The sequence below is a fragment of the Netta rufina genome, assembly GCF_964035555.1.
Source record: "Netta rufina genome assembly, chromosome: 5".
Lineage (NCBI taxonomy): Eukaryota > Metazoa > Chordata > Aves > Anseriformes > Anatidae > Netta > Netta rufina.
The window spans coordinates 1,715,608-1,731,594 of NC_140128.1; the positions used below are offsets into that span (position 1 = coordinate 1,715,608).

General features: G+C 38.7%; 2 protein-coding genes across 6 annotated transcripts in view; one reads left to right on the forward strand and one right to left on the reverse strand.

Annotated features, from left to right (window-relative positions):
* Positions 1-15,987, forward strand: part of GALNT18 (polypeptide N-acetylgalactosaminyltransferase 18) — a 218,533-nt gene that overhangs the window by 185,912 nt on the left and 16,634 nt on the right. For all 3 annotated transcript variants that reach the window (XM_084287712.1, XM_084287713.1, XM_084287714.1), the window contains exon 11: positions 11,504-11,668. In XM_084287712.1, the coding sequence (XP_084143838.1) occupies positions 11,504-11,668 (165 nt within the window). The remainder of the gene's footprint in view (positions 1-11,503; positions 11,669-15,987) is intronic.
* The window catches only part of LOC311210022 (uncharacterized protein), a 180,875-nt gene that overhangs the window by 29,225 nt on the left and 135,663 nt on the right, over positions 1-15,987 (reverse strand). The gene's annotated exons all lie outside the window — the stretch shown is intronic.

A 15,987-nucleotide genomic window follows, 5' to 3' on the forward strand; every position in this document is an offset into this window, starting at 1 on the left:
ATGAATATATATGTAAAGGGTGTTTAGGAGCAGTTCTGCATGCATGAAGTTTTAATCTTACAAAATGCAAAAACTTACCCAGGTTTGTAAAATAAAAGCTGGAAAGCTGGTTCAGTTATGGGAACATACCTTGCATTTCCCTTTGATGCCAAAACAGAGTCTACATGGGCTCAGATCGTTTTTCTGCCCTAGCTTCAAAACATTTTTCTTCTCTTCGATGAAGCACAGAATTACAATAAAACTCTACATACAGATCATAACAGGTCAGACTGTGCTCAATGCTGTATTAGATATGTTAGTCTGATTCAGTATCTCAGATGAGGATGTAGCCTGTCATCTCAGCTCTCCCAATTATCTCCCAAATTCTTCGTCTTTAAATTAAAATTTTCTGGTACCTGCTTTTAGGACTAGCATGGTTTAGTTCAGAAGGAAAGGGTTATGCTGGCTTGAAGCAGACCCTGAGATTTCATCTGGAATTTCCAAGAAGCTAGTAGTGTAATTTGTAACTTGCCAGATTGCTTCCCCTCTGTGAATGTGACATATAAATCATAGAGTGAGTTGTGCTGTAGTTTCTCTGACAAATTGTTCCCCTGTGATTCTGCTTATGACGATGACAACAGTGTTTTTTGAAAGGAGCATGCAGGAGGAAAAAAATTTTTAAATTCAAAATGGAAAGGAAATTGTAGTTCTGTTCTCCAGATGCATACCAAGGAAGGATCTGGACAAGCAGTTTGTTTACTGATATTTTACTCCACTCTGGGCTTGTTTTTAAGGAAAAAATAGGTAAAATTCGTGTAGCTTAGTTAAATTTAGCTCTGCAAATGCTCTTTCATGTTTTTGCTATATTTAATTCATGAGTTACTTAGGTAACTTAGGCACAGACCAACATAGTATGTACAACAGAGGGAAACCTACCCAGCGAAATAGCTTCTTCCATGTAGTTATCTCACTCTAAGCATAAATTCAGTGTAGCAGGACTCTCCCTTCTGCTGAGAAATCCAATAGCCTCAAAAAGGCCAGCACCCGTTAACCACAGAAAGGTGAGGTTTCCAAAACCTACAGAAGGAGATTGCAAACCCCACAACCTACTGTCACCTGTTACATTGGTTACCCAAGACAAGTTGCTGGTTCCATGACTTAGACTAGTTTTCTGCTAGCTGTGGAGAGGATGCAAGTATTGAATTGTCTCTTTGATTAGCTTCTGCACGGCCTGTGTGGGCATTGTAGCCAGGTATCTGGGAATTAGGAGGGTAGCTCCCCTTCTTCCTCATGGTCTGGAGTGGGTGCATGGGTAAGGATTGTGGCATTGTGTCTCCCCTTCACTATGTCTAAGCACGGCAATTCCTTCTGTCACGAGTGTGGACAATTGTCCCCTGGGAAGGAGAACACTCTGGTCCTAGAGTGCCCATGAACTGACACGTGTTTGAGCTCTGGGAAGAATCAGCTGTGCAAAATAATACAAATCACTAAACAGTGTATTGCACAATAGGCAAATGTAATCATCTTAGTGTTTTTATTCATATGCAGATCAGGAAGTTGTTAAAAGAAGTAACTGTTGTTGATTCAGAACAATCAAAATGATGTTGTAAAATTAATTGACTTTTAATTGAGTCCTGAAATAACTGTATTATTGTGAATATCTACTGACTTTTGATTATGGGGGACTGATGTGCCTAGTGTTATTATTAGTCTAAATAGCACAACAGAATGAGTTTTCTTTATGTCTGTATCCTGCAGATACCTTTACAGGATAATCTACTTTAGATAAAATGCAGGCTCCTAAAACAGGCAGAAAATGCAAGGGAAAATCTGTGACATAATCTACCTTTTGTGATGACGATGGCTTATCCTCATAGCCTAGTCATACCTTAGCAGCCTGAAGCTTAGCACAGCTCTTTTAGCTATTCGCTGGAGGTTTCTCTATTGTACTTGAAGGTCATTCAAACAACATGGATTTAGAGTTGGTTTTACTTTGCTGCCTCATCCACATGAGAAGCAGTTGCTCAGAAAAAACGAGTCTCTTCTACTTGGCCTGTGGAGACCTGTAAGGCCCAAGTCTATATGTGAGCCTTCACAGTAGAACTGAAAGCCCCAGAAAGCAAGCCCTCATGAATGAAAGCAGTGGGAGAGGTATCTTACCATTTGAACAATCAAGCAATGCACCTCCATGTATTGTAATATTTACTGTTTCATTTCTTGCCAAGGTTTACAGCATGATTTGTGAAAGGGGCCCAATACAGAGTTGGCAGTGTTCTTAGTCACAGGAGGGTCAAAACTCACTAGGCGAATCACTGTAAGCCTTCCCACACAGCTAGGACAGTTGAATTTACATTAATGTCCCGTGTGACATGAAGCCAATTTTCTGCCTTTTAAACAGCATTATTTATTTAGTTGTTCCTACTCTGGAAAGTCTTCATAATAACTGTTAAGCACTCATGGTAAGAAATCTTTATGTATGCTTACTTCTAATGTCCACCTCCCATTTTCTACCTTTCCTTTAAAAAATATAATTAGCACTGCAAGTACATTAAATGGTGAAAATGTAAGAAAGGAGCAATGTCTAGCGTGTGAGCACCGTGTTCTGGTGTGAGACATGTTTGCAGAACTTTGCAGAACTTTGTGAACTTTGAAATTTATTCATGAACACAGACAGGACTGCTGCTACAATTTTTGCATGAGGTCATACACACTCTTCATATAAATTCTAGATGCTGCCTTCTTTCTGTCTGATATTATTTACTGTCACCCTTCAAACAGAGGAGCCACTACTTCGAGATATTTGGTGTCAGGAAAGTGTCATTTTTCAAGAATCAGATGTACCTGAGTTAAGCTACATGTATTTCTCCATTTAACTTTGGAAGGTTTAAAAATGTTTCAGGAAAGAAATTTCGTTTTTAGAACATAGCTGGGTTAGATAAAATTCCATGAGCTTCTGTCAGTCTCTACACAGTGACCAACAACATAGAAACAAATCAGTTGAAGTGATAGCTTTTGTTACTTGAAATACATCTTCTACAGCTAAGGAAAGTTTTTACTTTCTATAGGCTAGTTTATTTCAGGATTTTGATGCTGTCCACTTAAAACATCAGAAATTCTTTTCTTCAGTTTAATGGGCTTAACTTGGTTCAAAAGGGGGAAATACTACCACATGCCCCAGGGTGGGAACACAAGAGTAACTTTCCTTTTTTTCTCCAAGGGATCAAAAGTTGCAAAGTCCAACCTATTTCTCTTACCCCATCCACTGAATAACCATGCAAAAGGTCCTCATCTGTTAAACCAATTAAACACAAACTCAAAGTGAAATGTAAATAAAAGCCTGACTTTTATAAAAAGAGAAAAACTCACCTGTCAATGACAGAAATGACCAGTGCAAAATGATGCAAGGTGGTCTCTGTTTTCCTTTGGTTGTTATCACTTGTGTCTGCACCATGAGCATTTGAACCAACTCATCCTCCATTAACATGTTGTAAGCTTGCCTGTTAAGTCATGATTCAGTTTAAAAAAAAAAAAAAAAAAAGAAATCACAGCATAGACATGTGGTGTCTGTAATTGTATTCATATTATGAAAAAGCAACTCTGGTGCTTTTAAATACTAAATGCATGGTTACCAAAACTGTCAGAGATTTCATTTACTATAGTGTAGTTTATTAAAAATAATGTTACTGACCGTGAAAACATCATGCCTCAAGACTGCCTCCACCAAGAAAGACAGAAGGGTAATCACTGTAGGCAACTCCCTTCTCAGGCGGGAAAAGGATGAGGTTGAGGGTCTGGACAGTAGTCTGAACCCAGGAAGCAAACCTGCAAAACGTGTCAAGATTGGAGGAAGTACTAAGCATACAGATCGGGGCCAGGCAGAGCACTGCATCACAACCAGTGCCACAAAAAAAGAATGGAGAGTCTTAGTGATCAGAGACTCCTTGCTGAGGGGCACTGAGGCTCCCGTTTGTCACCCAGATAACCTATCCAGAGAGGTGTGCTGTCTTCCTGGGGCATGTGTCAGAGACATAAGGAAGGCTCTGCCACAGCTCATTAAACCGGAGGACTACTATCCTCTTGTTGTCATTCAGGTTGGATCCTGGGAAGCTGCAACTAGAAAAATGAGGAATATTAAAAAGGACTTTGCATCCCTGGGAAGGTTGTTGAAGGGATCAGGGGCACAGGTAGTGTTCTCCTCTGTCCTCCCTCTGGGTGACCGGGACCCAGAAAGAAGGAGAATGGGACAGGTGAATGACTGGCTGAGCAGATGGTGTCTGGACCAAGGATTTGGGTGTTTTGATCTTGGGCAGCCCTTTGAGAAGCTGGGTATGTGGGCTGCTGACCGACTTCAACTCCATAAGTAGGGCACAAGTGTGTTGGGGAGCAAGCTCTCTGGGCTGATCACCAGGGCTTTAAACTAGGTTTGACAGGGAAAGGGAGGGGAGCTAAAAGTGACAGAAGGGCTGGGTGAAGTTGTCGCTGCTGTCACCATTGAAGATAGTAGGGAAAAACCTCTGAGCTGTCCCATAGGATCGTCTGAGGGCTCCTCGGAGAAGGTGATGATCCTGATCCATCATCCAGAACTTTCTTCTTGCCTCCCTCCAGGGGTAACTGCGCCTCCTGCTTCCCTCGTGTGCCTGTATACCAATGCACGGAGCATGGGAAATAAACAGGGTGAGCTCGAGATCTGTGTTTGGTCACAGGGCCACAATCTCGTTGCAATCACAGAGATGTGGTGGGACAGCTCGCGTGACTGAATGCTGTCAGGGAGGGCTACATCCTTGTTAGGAAAGACAGGCTAGGGAAGCGAGGGGATGGGGTTGCCCTTTATGTGAGGGAGCAATTAGAGGGTACCCAGCTCCAGCTGGGGGAGGGTGATGGACAAGTGGAGAGCTTGTGGGTGAGAATTAAGGGGTGGGCTGGTATAGGGGACTCTGTTGTGGAGGTATACTACAGGTCACCAGCTCAGGAGGAGGAAGAGGAGGAGGTTGATGAGGCCTTCTACAAGCAGCTGGTAGTAGCCTCATGATCACAGGTGCTGGTTCTCATGGGAGATTTCAATTTTCTGGACATCTGTTGGGTAAGCAACTCAGCCTGGCACACACAGTCCAAACAGTTCCTACAATGCGTTGAAGATAATTTTCTGATGCAGGTGGTGGAGGAGCTGATGAGGAGGGGGGTGCTCCTGGACCTTGTCCTTACCAACAGGGATGGGCTTGTTAGGGATGTGAAGGTCAAGGGCAGTTGGGGATGCAGCAACCATGAAATGGTGGAGTTCAAGATGGAACTCGGTGGAAGAAGTAAGGCTAAATGCAGGAATGCAACCCTGGACTTTCGGAGAGCCAACTTTGACCTCTTCCAGGACCTGCTTTGGAGTATCTCATGGGCTAGGTTGCTAGAAGGCAAGGGAGCATGTGAGAGCTGGGCTACATTTAAACAGCACTTCTTCCAAGATAAAATGTTCTTCTAATGTTAAAATACCTTAACGTTTTTTGTGGCTTTAAGCCTGTATTTATAGCATCAAATTGTATTATTTAAAGTTTCTGAGCCCCTTGGCTTTACTGTAACCAAATATCAGTTGTTGCTTAGAGTTTAGAAGTTAATTAGTGTACACACATGAAGAGCAAATATGTCAAACAACCAGTACACTTGTGGATTAACTCATTAGATGTGAATCTAAGGACTGAGGTGAAATAGTGAGTAGTTTCCTTCTTACATACTTTATAATTTAAACCTAATTTAGCATGTGGCTACCCTTGGTATACTAGCTGTTTGTCAGTTGATCAGTAAGAAAATTTCAGAGTGAACTGAACATGGACATGAATAAAACATGGTCATAATTATTTCAAAGTTGTAACATCAGGCTGCACCAGCCTAAAACCTACCTCACAAAATTAACACATCTTCTAAGTGTTAATATATAGCTTAAGGATGAAAAATTCTGACTTATTTATTTTTAATTCTCAATCTGTGCTCTTATGTTTGTACTCCTTCAGCAGTAAGTTTTTTAGGGCAGCACAAGATGCGGTGATGCTGCTGATTGTTGCTAGAGGATAGCACAGCCTCTCTCCTGTCACATCACATGAAGTGTGTATGCAACTGCAAGGATAATTCTTTGGTTTTCTGACACTCAGAGTGGCTCATATATTAGTGTGTGTGTATGTCAGGGAATTTATACACAATTGTTGGACTAAAGTGTCAAGGTCACTGTCATTTAAGATGGTTGGTAGAATTAGGTAAACAAGGATGTTTTTTATATACCCTCAGTAACAAGGGCATAACAAAGTATTTAAGAGTATGTTTCAATGCATAATTTTGCACAACAGCTTCATGTTTGTAGTACCATGCCAGATATGTCTAGAAAAATCTATGTGATTCTGCTCCATGTGAAATTACTAGCTTGTAGAAATAGCAGCTGCTGCTGGATGCTATTCCTCAGTTGCTCATTGATTTTTATAGCAGGGTTTCTGCAAGAAGGCTCTTTCTACTTGAATATCAAATGGGAAAACACTTGATTTTGATCTTAGTGATATATTTGTGTTAGCCACAATGAACTTGGATTCCGAGGAGAGTTTTCTTATCAGGGTAACAAGGTTCTTTCATTGAGATGTGCTTATGTAACACGAACTGCTGGAAGAGAAATCAGGAACAGCATAAATATCCAAGCAGCAACATTAACCAACTCTGGATTTACTGAAATCCACCAGGCTGCTCTTTAGCTGCAGTTGTACTCAAGTATGAATCTGCTGTGAGACTTTGGATCTAGTATGTCAATATGTTACTCCTGACAATAAATAACTTCATGGACTCACTTGGAAAAAAAATATTGTTCAAAGATGGAATAAAGTAGTGGTGGATCAGACTTCTTACCCCTCTTAGTTATTATGCCAACAGCAGGGTAACAAATAAATACTGCTGTTGGTGAGCATTAAGTTTGCTCATTATAAATGCACAGTCATGTACCATTCTCCAGAGTGATTTCATCTGGGAACACTGCCATAAGGATTACAAATGTCTTTCAGCCTGAAAATTAGTGTGTATTGCTTTAAACTTCCAGTGGGGAGTTGGCAATTTATCCTTCAGATAATTATCTTGTGTTAAGTTGAACATCTTACTGTAACTTTCTGCTACATGGTAAACCAGCTCCTATGAATAATTTACTGCAACTGGCAACTCAGTGCAGCTCTGAGTTCTTTATCAACTCTGGTGGCTTCTACAAGTTTAATAATAAACCTAGAGCCAAAAATCTCATTGAACTTAAAGTCAGTGGAATTTCAGTGTTAATTGCAGTGGGAATAATGATTTGACCTTGTAGAGCAAAATTCTCATGAACAAAAATTCTACATCGTTGTGAGGCCAAAACGATGTATTTGTGTCCAAATAAGGAAAGAATACCTTCCTTGTATTCAAAGACATCATGTTGGTTTTTGTTTGGTTTTGTGCAAATTTTATATTGTATAGGTATTTGAAGTATTTTTACTGTGCAAAAAAGTTTGCTGAATGAGCCTTCATTGCTTGCATGGCAGTTTTAGGATGTGTTCTGTATGGCAGCACTACATCAAAGCACCTATGATGTGAGTATCCCACAAAAATTATTGTTCTAGCTCTAGAGGAAATTTGCAATGGAAATCCAGCTGGCCTTTTTCTAGAAAGGACAGCAACAACTGCCAGTTTGCAAAGTCCTGACTGACTGACTGATCTGTACCATTGAGGTCTGTCCCAAGCTTTTAGCCTGCTCCGTCTGGCTCAGCTGAGCCTCACTGCCTTCATGAGGCAACTACAGTATGAATTGGGGATGTGTGCTTCATATGGTTCCCCCAGTATAAACAAAAGTAGCCAAATCTACCCAGATGAGCTCCAACACCAGGGAAGACGTATGTATCTGCTAGATGCATATGCTAGATTCAGTATGCATTATCTCAGCTATAACTTTTGTAAATCACAAACTATTTTTTTTTTCTGATTTTGAGCATTCTTATGCAGATCTCTTTTTGCTATGCCTACTTTATGCTTCTGGCACTAGCATGGATGTGCACTTGTGTTTCCCAGTGAGCAGTACCTTAGCAGAGGGTGAATTTTTTGGCAGTTAGGTGGCTGGCTATACAAGTGAAATTTCAAGATTACAGCTGAAAGCAGAGTTTGTCTAGGAGGTGATTAAGTGGAATAGAAAGGCAAAAGCACCCTTTACTCCGAACATAATAATTAAGAATTAGGGAAGCCTGTGACTCCTGGCGTGAACTCTCCTTTTCCCCTTCCATGCTGACTTGATACATGAGATTGCATCAAAAGGGAGGGAGTCATTGAATTCCCCAAAAATGAGCAAGGCTAGGCTTGGTCCAGTGGTAAATGAAGGGCGGTGTTGCTTCTCCTTTATTCTGGAGTTGGTCTGAGTCATAGCTGTGTATGCAGCTATTTTATTTTCATTACAATATTGTACTATGAATTTTCCTGATATTCAAGAAAATTCTGTTTTCAGAAAAAGTGAGACTTAGAGTAGTAAATAGAAAAAAAAAATGTAGAGCAGTCAGTTTGCCTGAAATGGAAGTGGGAAAAATATTTTGGACAGCAAATTTTCTCTAATATTTCACAGTCATTATGAAGATTTCTTGAGAATCCTAGGCTATGCAGCTGTTAACTACCACTCATTTGTGTGTTCATCTTTCAGCTGTCTTTTTAGAGTAAATAGCTGTCCTTTTTCTTTTCTTTTTTTTTTTTTAACAGAAAAAGCTGTTTAGAACAGATAACAAGTATGTTGCGACTAAACCTCACTCTTTCATCTTAGAAAGATCTTGAGAAACATTCTACTAGTACTATTAATGAGATAACAATCACAGTTTGTTTTATATTTCATCTTAATGTGAATAATCAGAGAGATTAGCAGGTAATAGAAACGGGAAATTAAGTAGTGACCTTAAATAGAACACATCTAGGAAAATAAATTCAAGAAAATTAGTTAAGAAATAATTGTTCTGTTAATTGGAAGATGCAGTATTTAAGGCACAAGGAAATCTGCAAGCAAAGTTTCTCAGAAAAAAAAAAAAAAGTTATAAACAGTTTAAAAACACAGACAAACAAACAAAAACGTGCACCAATTCAAACTTGCCAGGGGAAGATTAGTTATGAATGTGATCAGTCATGAAGCTGTTCTTTAAAAGCATAAAAAACAAAAACTTTGTGGCAGAGATGTATGTCAAGCTTTGAAGGCAAGGCAATTGCTTTTCTTCAGATGCAGGTATTGCAAGCTTGCTTGCTGTGGACCTTTAGATTAGTAACACCAGATTTTTGTTTTTAACAGATCATTTTGCGTTACTTTGCAGCAGATTAGCTGCCTGCCCCTGGTGTCCAGAGGAAATTTCTTGGGGACACTGAATGCAGCTGGACCTGTAGAATGGGCAGGGAACACAGGTGGCAAGTGTCAGCCTCCAGAGCCAGCCTGTCAGCATGCAAACTGCGCTCATCCACCCTTGAGAAGCACCTGGCAAGACTGTAGTTGCAGACATGCCTAAGGCTCAAGCTGTACGTTGACTGACACTTTGCTAGTCACAAATCCTGTGAGTTTCTGACTGTAATATTGAATCCTTGCAATTTCACCTTTTCAAGAGGCAAGTGCCTTTTCTCCAACCTAACTGACTTCCCGAACAAAGGTGTTCTTTTCCTGTTGCCCAGGAGACACAGAAGTATATTAATAATATTGCAGTGAAAAAAAAACAAACACAGATGGTGAAGTGCTGTGGGCTAGAGCAGACTAATGAAATGTAAGAAGGCTCATTTTCTTACAGAAAAAGGGAGGTTGTTTTTGTTTTTTTGTTTTTTTTGTGTGTGTTTTTTTTTTTTGTTTTTGTTTTTGTTTTTTTTGTTTTTTTTGTTTTTTTTACATCATCCACTTTGGTACTAGTATCCAAACAGGGTTCTTTCTGTGGAAATTCAGCAGCTCTTCAGGGAATGTGTGTGTGCTGCTGGTGTGAAAATGTGTGGCTGTGTTTTGCTGAGACTGAGTCTCTTCTTCAGTGAAAGTACAAAGGAACTTGTATGAATGCTCTACATCAGCAGCTAGCCAGTGTCTTAACTTCAGCAGAACTAAGTACATTTTTGGCTATGAGTTTCCAGTCACTTGAATAAAGACTACTGACACATTTGTTGTTTTAGCAGAAACAAAGATTCAAGGTCTGAGTCAAAATTTGGGCTTCCAAGAAAGTACTGGAGTGATTGTTCAAGAATTACTTTCCTAAATTCCTGCAAAATTTCAATCCTATGTTGTGTTAGTTGATGGTGATGTCGCAATACTGTAGAGGAGATATGCTGGAAAAATGTGTTTTGCCTCTATTTTCTGAAGTGTTTTAAACAAAAGTGCTTCTAGTTGTCCATTATGTGCTAAAGTATACTGCAGAACAGCTAGCATATTTATTGATACTTGTTAAAAACATCCTCTTGAAGAAACTACTGCTGTGGGTAGTCATACATTCATCTTTATAGTAACTTATTTAAATATCACAAGTACAAACTTCTTCTTATAGGGTTACGTAGAAGGTGATAAAACGTAAACCTGGTTTTAACATGTAAGACATTATTTTGCCTGCAGGTCACTTTAAAAGATGATCAATAAACTGTTGCATGTGCATACTTAACGAGTGCATTATAAGATGTTACCACGGGGAATCTTTTTCTGGGGCTTGGGTAAAGGAGCCAGGGACTGTCCATAGGTTTTTCAGAAAAGTTGTCTGGCCATGAGCAAACCAAACCAGTAGCTCACTGTTCATTAGCAGTTGAAGCAACACTCGTATAGGGTATGTGTTTTTAAAGTAAGACTGCCATTAGATAAAACATTGTAGTGAAATCATCAGGTTGTACATTATGAGTTCAATTCTGAAATAAGATGTGATATCATTGGATGAGATTCTATAATATACAGAATATCCATAATAATAGAGTAATAGTCATATTATTGGATAAGCAAAGCAGCATTCTGAAAGAGACAGACTAGCCATCACAGTTTTCTTCAGCTGGAGCTTAGTTTTACATGCTGATTATGAACTGGTTATTGGCCAGTCCCGATAGCAGGCAAGGATGCAAGATTTCAGATCTCTTTTTCTAAATTGTTCCACACCGAAAAGTGATGTTAGCAGGTAGGGTGAGATCTCTAAAGGTAAGTGACAACCTGCTAATTATCTCTGTTAAGCATAATTATATTTGACTCTTATTTCTGTACAGTTTTGCCAGTAGACAGAATAAGGGAGTTCCTCCAACCAGAGCCATTGTTTTGCTTCTGCCCAGAAGGGTGCTCAGACTGAACCAGACTGAGTAGGGGACTGATTTCTGTTAATCAGCAAACATCACCTTGTAGGTAACAATTAATTTAGACCAACTTTTAAAATGTTATGTTACTTCCTGCATAAACAGAAATAATTTAAAAGCCACCATGGGGTCAGCCTACTGCTATTCAGCTCAATTATATTTGCCATTTGGTTTTTGGTATAAAGTGCTTCTGCCTAGAGGCCACAAATCTTGTTTGTGCTTCCTGTTGCAGAATGTTTATTACACAAGCAATCAGCAGCTCCATGTGGGTGTTCTGAGTCCCACTATTGACGATGATGACAACAGATGCCTGGTGGATGTGAACAGCAGGCCCAGGCTCATTGAATGCAATTATGCCAAAGCCAAGAGAATGAAGCTTTACTGGCAGTTTACTCAGGTAAGTCTTACTCATTTCAATGAAGGTTCAGAAAAAAGCTCTGTTTCTATATCTGAACTGTGAGTAAGTTGTTTAATAACAGGACAGAACCAGATTTATCCTTTTTTTTTTTTTTTTGCACAGTTCCAGTAAGCTATGTCTACATTTGATCCCAATGTCAGCTATCTCAGAAGGTTATAAAACTTTTATTATATTCTTACAAGTTCAAAATAGATGATTTACTATTTACTAACAAGCTGCTAAGACAAAGTTACTGTTACAGAATGATCCTTAGTAGAGTCAAATGCAAACTAACCTACTTAGGAACAAGAAAAGTGAATTATTTATTTATTTATTTTTTTAAGTAGCAGCTCAGAAAAGTGGTTATTGGTTCATGGATGATAACATCCTCATAATGAGCTAGTTTTGCAATTCCTTACTTAAAAAGGTTACTGCATTTTTTTTGGCCTGATGTAAGAAGTGCAAGTAAATACTTAGAAGTAATTTCACAGCGATGAGAATGCTGATAAGACATTGAATCCAGTCTTGGTGTCCACACTTCATAAATGATTTAAAAATACAAGGGAGAACTGCAAAAAAGCCACAGAAGTTCTGAGGCTAGAACACATTTCATGATATAATGCTTACAGAGAGCATGCTACTCAATCTAGCTAAGAGGATGTGGCAGGGTGAGTCAGAAACATATCAGCATTTCCACAAAGGGAGACAGGTTATCCTGAAGACAAAACAGGTTCCAGAGGTTAGAAGCTGAAGATAGTCAAATTTCTTCTTTCAAAAGAAGATGAGGTTTTGAGGTTTTTCCAAAGGTAAAAAATAAGATATTTAGCATATCAGGTACTGACACATCTATATCTTAGGACAAATAAAATGAGATTACAATGCATTCTAAACAAGTACCTGATTTAGCTTCTGGGGAAAATTTAATAGTTTGTGTGAGTTTGAATGGTCCCAGTTGCTCCTCTGCAGTTTTGAGTATATGAAGTACACTTAGTTGTGTACTCCATTTCCGTGAAATACGGTGCAGCTAGCCTTTCTTACTGAAAACCTACATTAGTGGTATATAAGCCCATGAGCTGAGGCTCAGCCTTATGGGGATTTTTATCCCTGTGCTTAGTTTCTTCTATAATATCCACCAAGGGTTTGCAACTGTATTTTCTGGCCACTAGTAAGTTGTTTTGTTTTTGCTTTTTTTCTTTGACTTCAACAGCTAAAGGTTAGTTAGTAAGGTATATTAAGACATTGGTATTGCAGTTTAACCTCTTCCTTAGTGCAGAGACCATTCAGACAGTGATCAGTAAAGCATACTATTAACATAATTTGTATTTATACTTGACTGTAATCCAGATCTTTGTCTTTAAATGGGAGCTCTAAAGCAGCAGACTTCAACTACCTAATTGGGAAGGACATTCCAGCTTTCACTTTCAGTTCTTTAAGGGCAGAATTTTAATCAAGTCTTCTATCAAATTTTAACAATGATCTTGTCATGCAGTGTGGTTGTTTCATAATAGGTGCCACCTCTGCACCTGATTTTTTGTATCATTTCTAAAATGTAGAATTAATATATCAATGTATTTCTTTAAATAGCCTTTTGGTAACTTTTTATTACTGTCCAACTATTGCTGAATAGCAGTAACCAATCCTTCAGTAGACAACCCAACCCTTTGGTGACAATTAATGATTTCTACTCCAGGATATTGCTGCCATTTTGTCATACTTACTACGTTAGAGCTCATTTGGGGTTGCAGCAATAGAATGCAATAATTTAAGTAATTAAAAAAAAAAACAACAAACAAACACTTCTGAAATTGTATTTGACTACTTTAGGATTGTATTTCTAATATGGAATAGAGTGACAGAAAACAATCTCCCACAGAAGGTACGGCGCTGCTAGACTAAACCCTATAGATTGTGCTTAAGTCTTCTATTTAAAAAAAAAAATGCTCAGGAGAAGTGAAAGCTAATTAGTTGTTTCCTTATGATAAATTAAGAGACAAATGAAATAATTAAAAGTTTTATGTTCAAACAGGATTTTATTAATATCCAGTGCAATCAAAATGTCGTTATTTCTCATCATACAGCACAGTACACAGCCTCTTGTGCATGCTGTAAGCTAGAGAAAAACTAATGAGAGTCTAAAGCTAATCAGGGCTTTCCAACATCAACCAATGAACTCTGTTTGAATGTTCTCATTTAGTGTGTGGGTAAGGCATGAGTTTCTGTGAATGAACTGGAAGCTGTCTATCTGAGAAAGGTCTTTTTTATTATGTTTGAAAGCTCTGGAATTTCTTTTCCATATTATGCAGTCAGCAGGACTACTGAAAATTAGCAGGACTGTAAGGATTGATGCTTACGTAGTCTTGAAGTTTTTGAAGTATTCAGATGTAGGTAAGTTTGGACCTGGTGCATAGGGGCATGGTTTAGTGGGTGGCAGTGGTAGTATGTTGATAGTGGGACCAGATGATCCTGAAGGGCTTTTCCAACCTTAATGATTCTATGAAATGGCTATAGCTTTATAGGTGCTATAAATTCTTTTGACTGCAAGGATGCTTTGACTTCTATAGATTCCTAGGTCAGACAGATATTCTATTAAGAATGATGCTATAGGTAAGGAAAAGGAAATGGGAAAATGACAAGACTTACAAGCCAGAGTAGGGTAAACCAACTCAACTAGATTTCCCTGATTAAAAATAAATAAATAAATTTGCCCTACTTACCAAACATGTATCTTATATCTTAATATTTGAATGAAGACACTTTCTCATTCCTCTGCAAAACATACTCTGTATTCTGAAGGACCATGATAGTCTATAATCTATAATGGGACAGTGTACTTCAGAAAGCTGACAGAAGACTGCACAGGTTTTTGAAAAGTGCATTTTTCAGATAGCTTTCTTCCTTCTCACTTGTGTTGTTTGAATGTAAAGATGATAAAAATCCTTACGACAAAAGTAGAAAATTGGTGTCATCCTCACCTATTCTCCTTGAGTCTGTAGATGTATTACAGAATTATTGTCCAACTTCATTTACATCTTTGTATGACTAGAACTCCGTGTATATATACATACATATATATAACTTGATTAAAATAAAACATGATTTACTTCAGTGTTTTTTTTTTGTTTGTTTTGTTTTTGTTTTGTTTTGTTTTCTGTTATATAGTTACCTTTAGTTGTAGGAAGCTCAAGTCACATGTTCAGGAAATCCATGCTATTCTTTCAGGAAATGCTATCCTTTGGACAGAATGGCAGTTTGTCAGGCGTTAACAGGGAGGGAACCACCACCAGTACCTCAGAAGTTTTCGTTGTATTTTGTGGGGGTTGACTGGATAGAGGCCTTAGGACACTTTGTGGTAGCTTTTCTGTACAGGACAAAATTGTATTGAGCATTCAAAGCTTGTGCTATGTTTGTATAATCAGGATCCGTCTGAGCAAATTTCCATGCTCCACAGCTTTATACAGCTGCCAAATGCAATGAGACCTAATAAAATGTAGGTTTCAGTGACATTTTTGCTTCCAAGGCTTTTTGGAAGCGTTTATAACTGTAGTTATGTCAAATTATGTAAATTAGCCCTGAACAGACTCCCATCAACTGGATAGTGTTCAAGAATTTTGTTGTTGGGGTTATCTGTCAAGTCTTCTCTCCTAGGGATATGCTTATTTTGGGAATGCGTTAATGCTGTAAAGTCTTAGAGGTGTTTGACAATTCACCTAGTTCACTATGTCTCTTTTTCATTTAATCAGAACAAAACTAGATATTTTAGCAAAAAGGTAAGTGATCACAAGAAATGACACAAAGAAGAAAGGATTAGGACAAGAAATACATGGTAGCAAAGTGGTGAGAATTCTACTAAAACATTAATTTATACATGGTATGAAGAAACCTGCTCTGGCATCGAGAGCCGTTAGGAAAGCAAAAAATAACAGTTGCCACTCTGTGCCTGTAATTTAGAACTTATTCCCCATGATAATTTTTAGATTTACTTACCATAGTTACTGCAGTTGTTCTGGGGTAAGACATACTTTGAAGGCCTTCATGTGATATAATACTGGCACTAAACAATTAATCCTGCTCGTAGCCTGTGAGATCTTTATGGCAAGGTGCAGGTGCACATGCAGTGTGCTGGCAGCAGCAGTCTGCTCCCTGCTGTAACTGAATGTTTGCGGGAAGTATCATGTCTGCAGCACTTGCCTATGACAGTTGCTGTCCACACACGCAGTAAATCTGCTACCCTTGGCGCTGCTGCACTGATTGTCTTAACATAATCTGTTTTGTGACAGACAAGGTGCTCTGAGAGGTAGGTGATGGAGATTGCTGTCCCT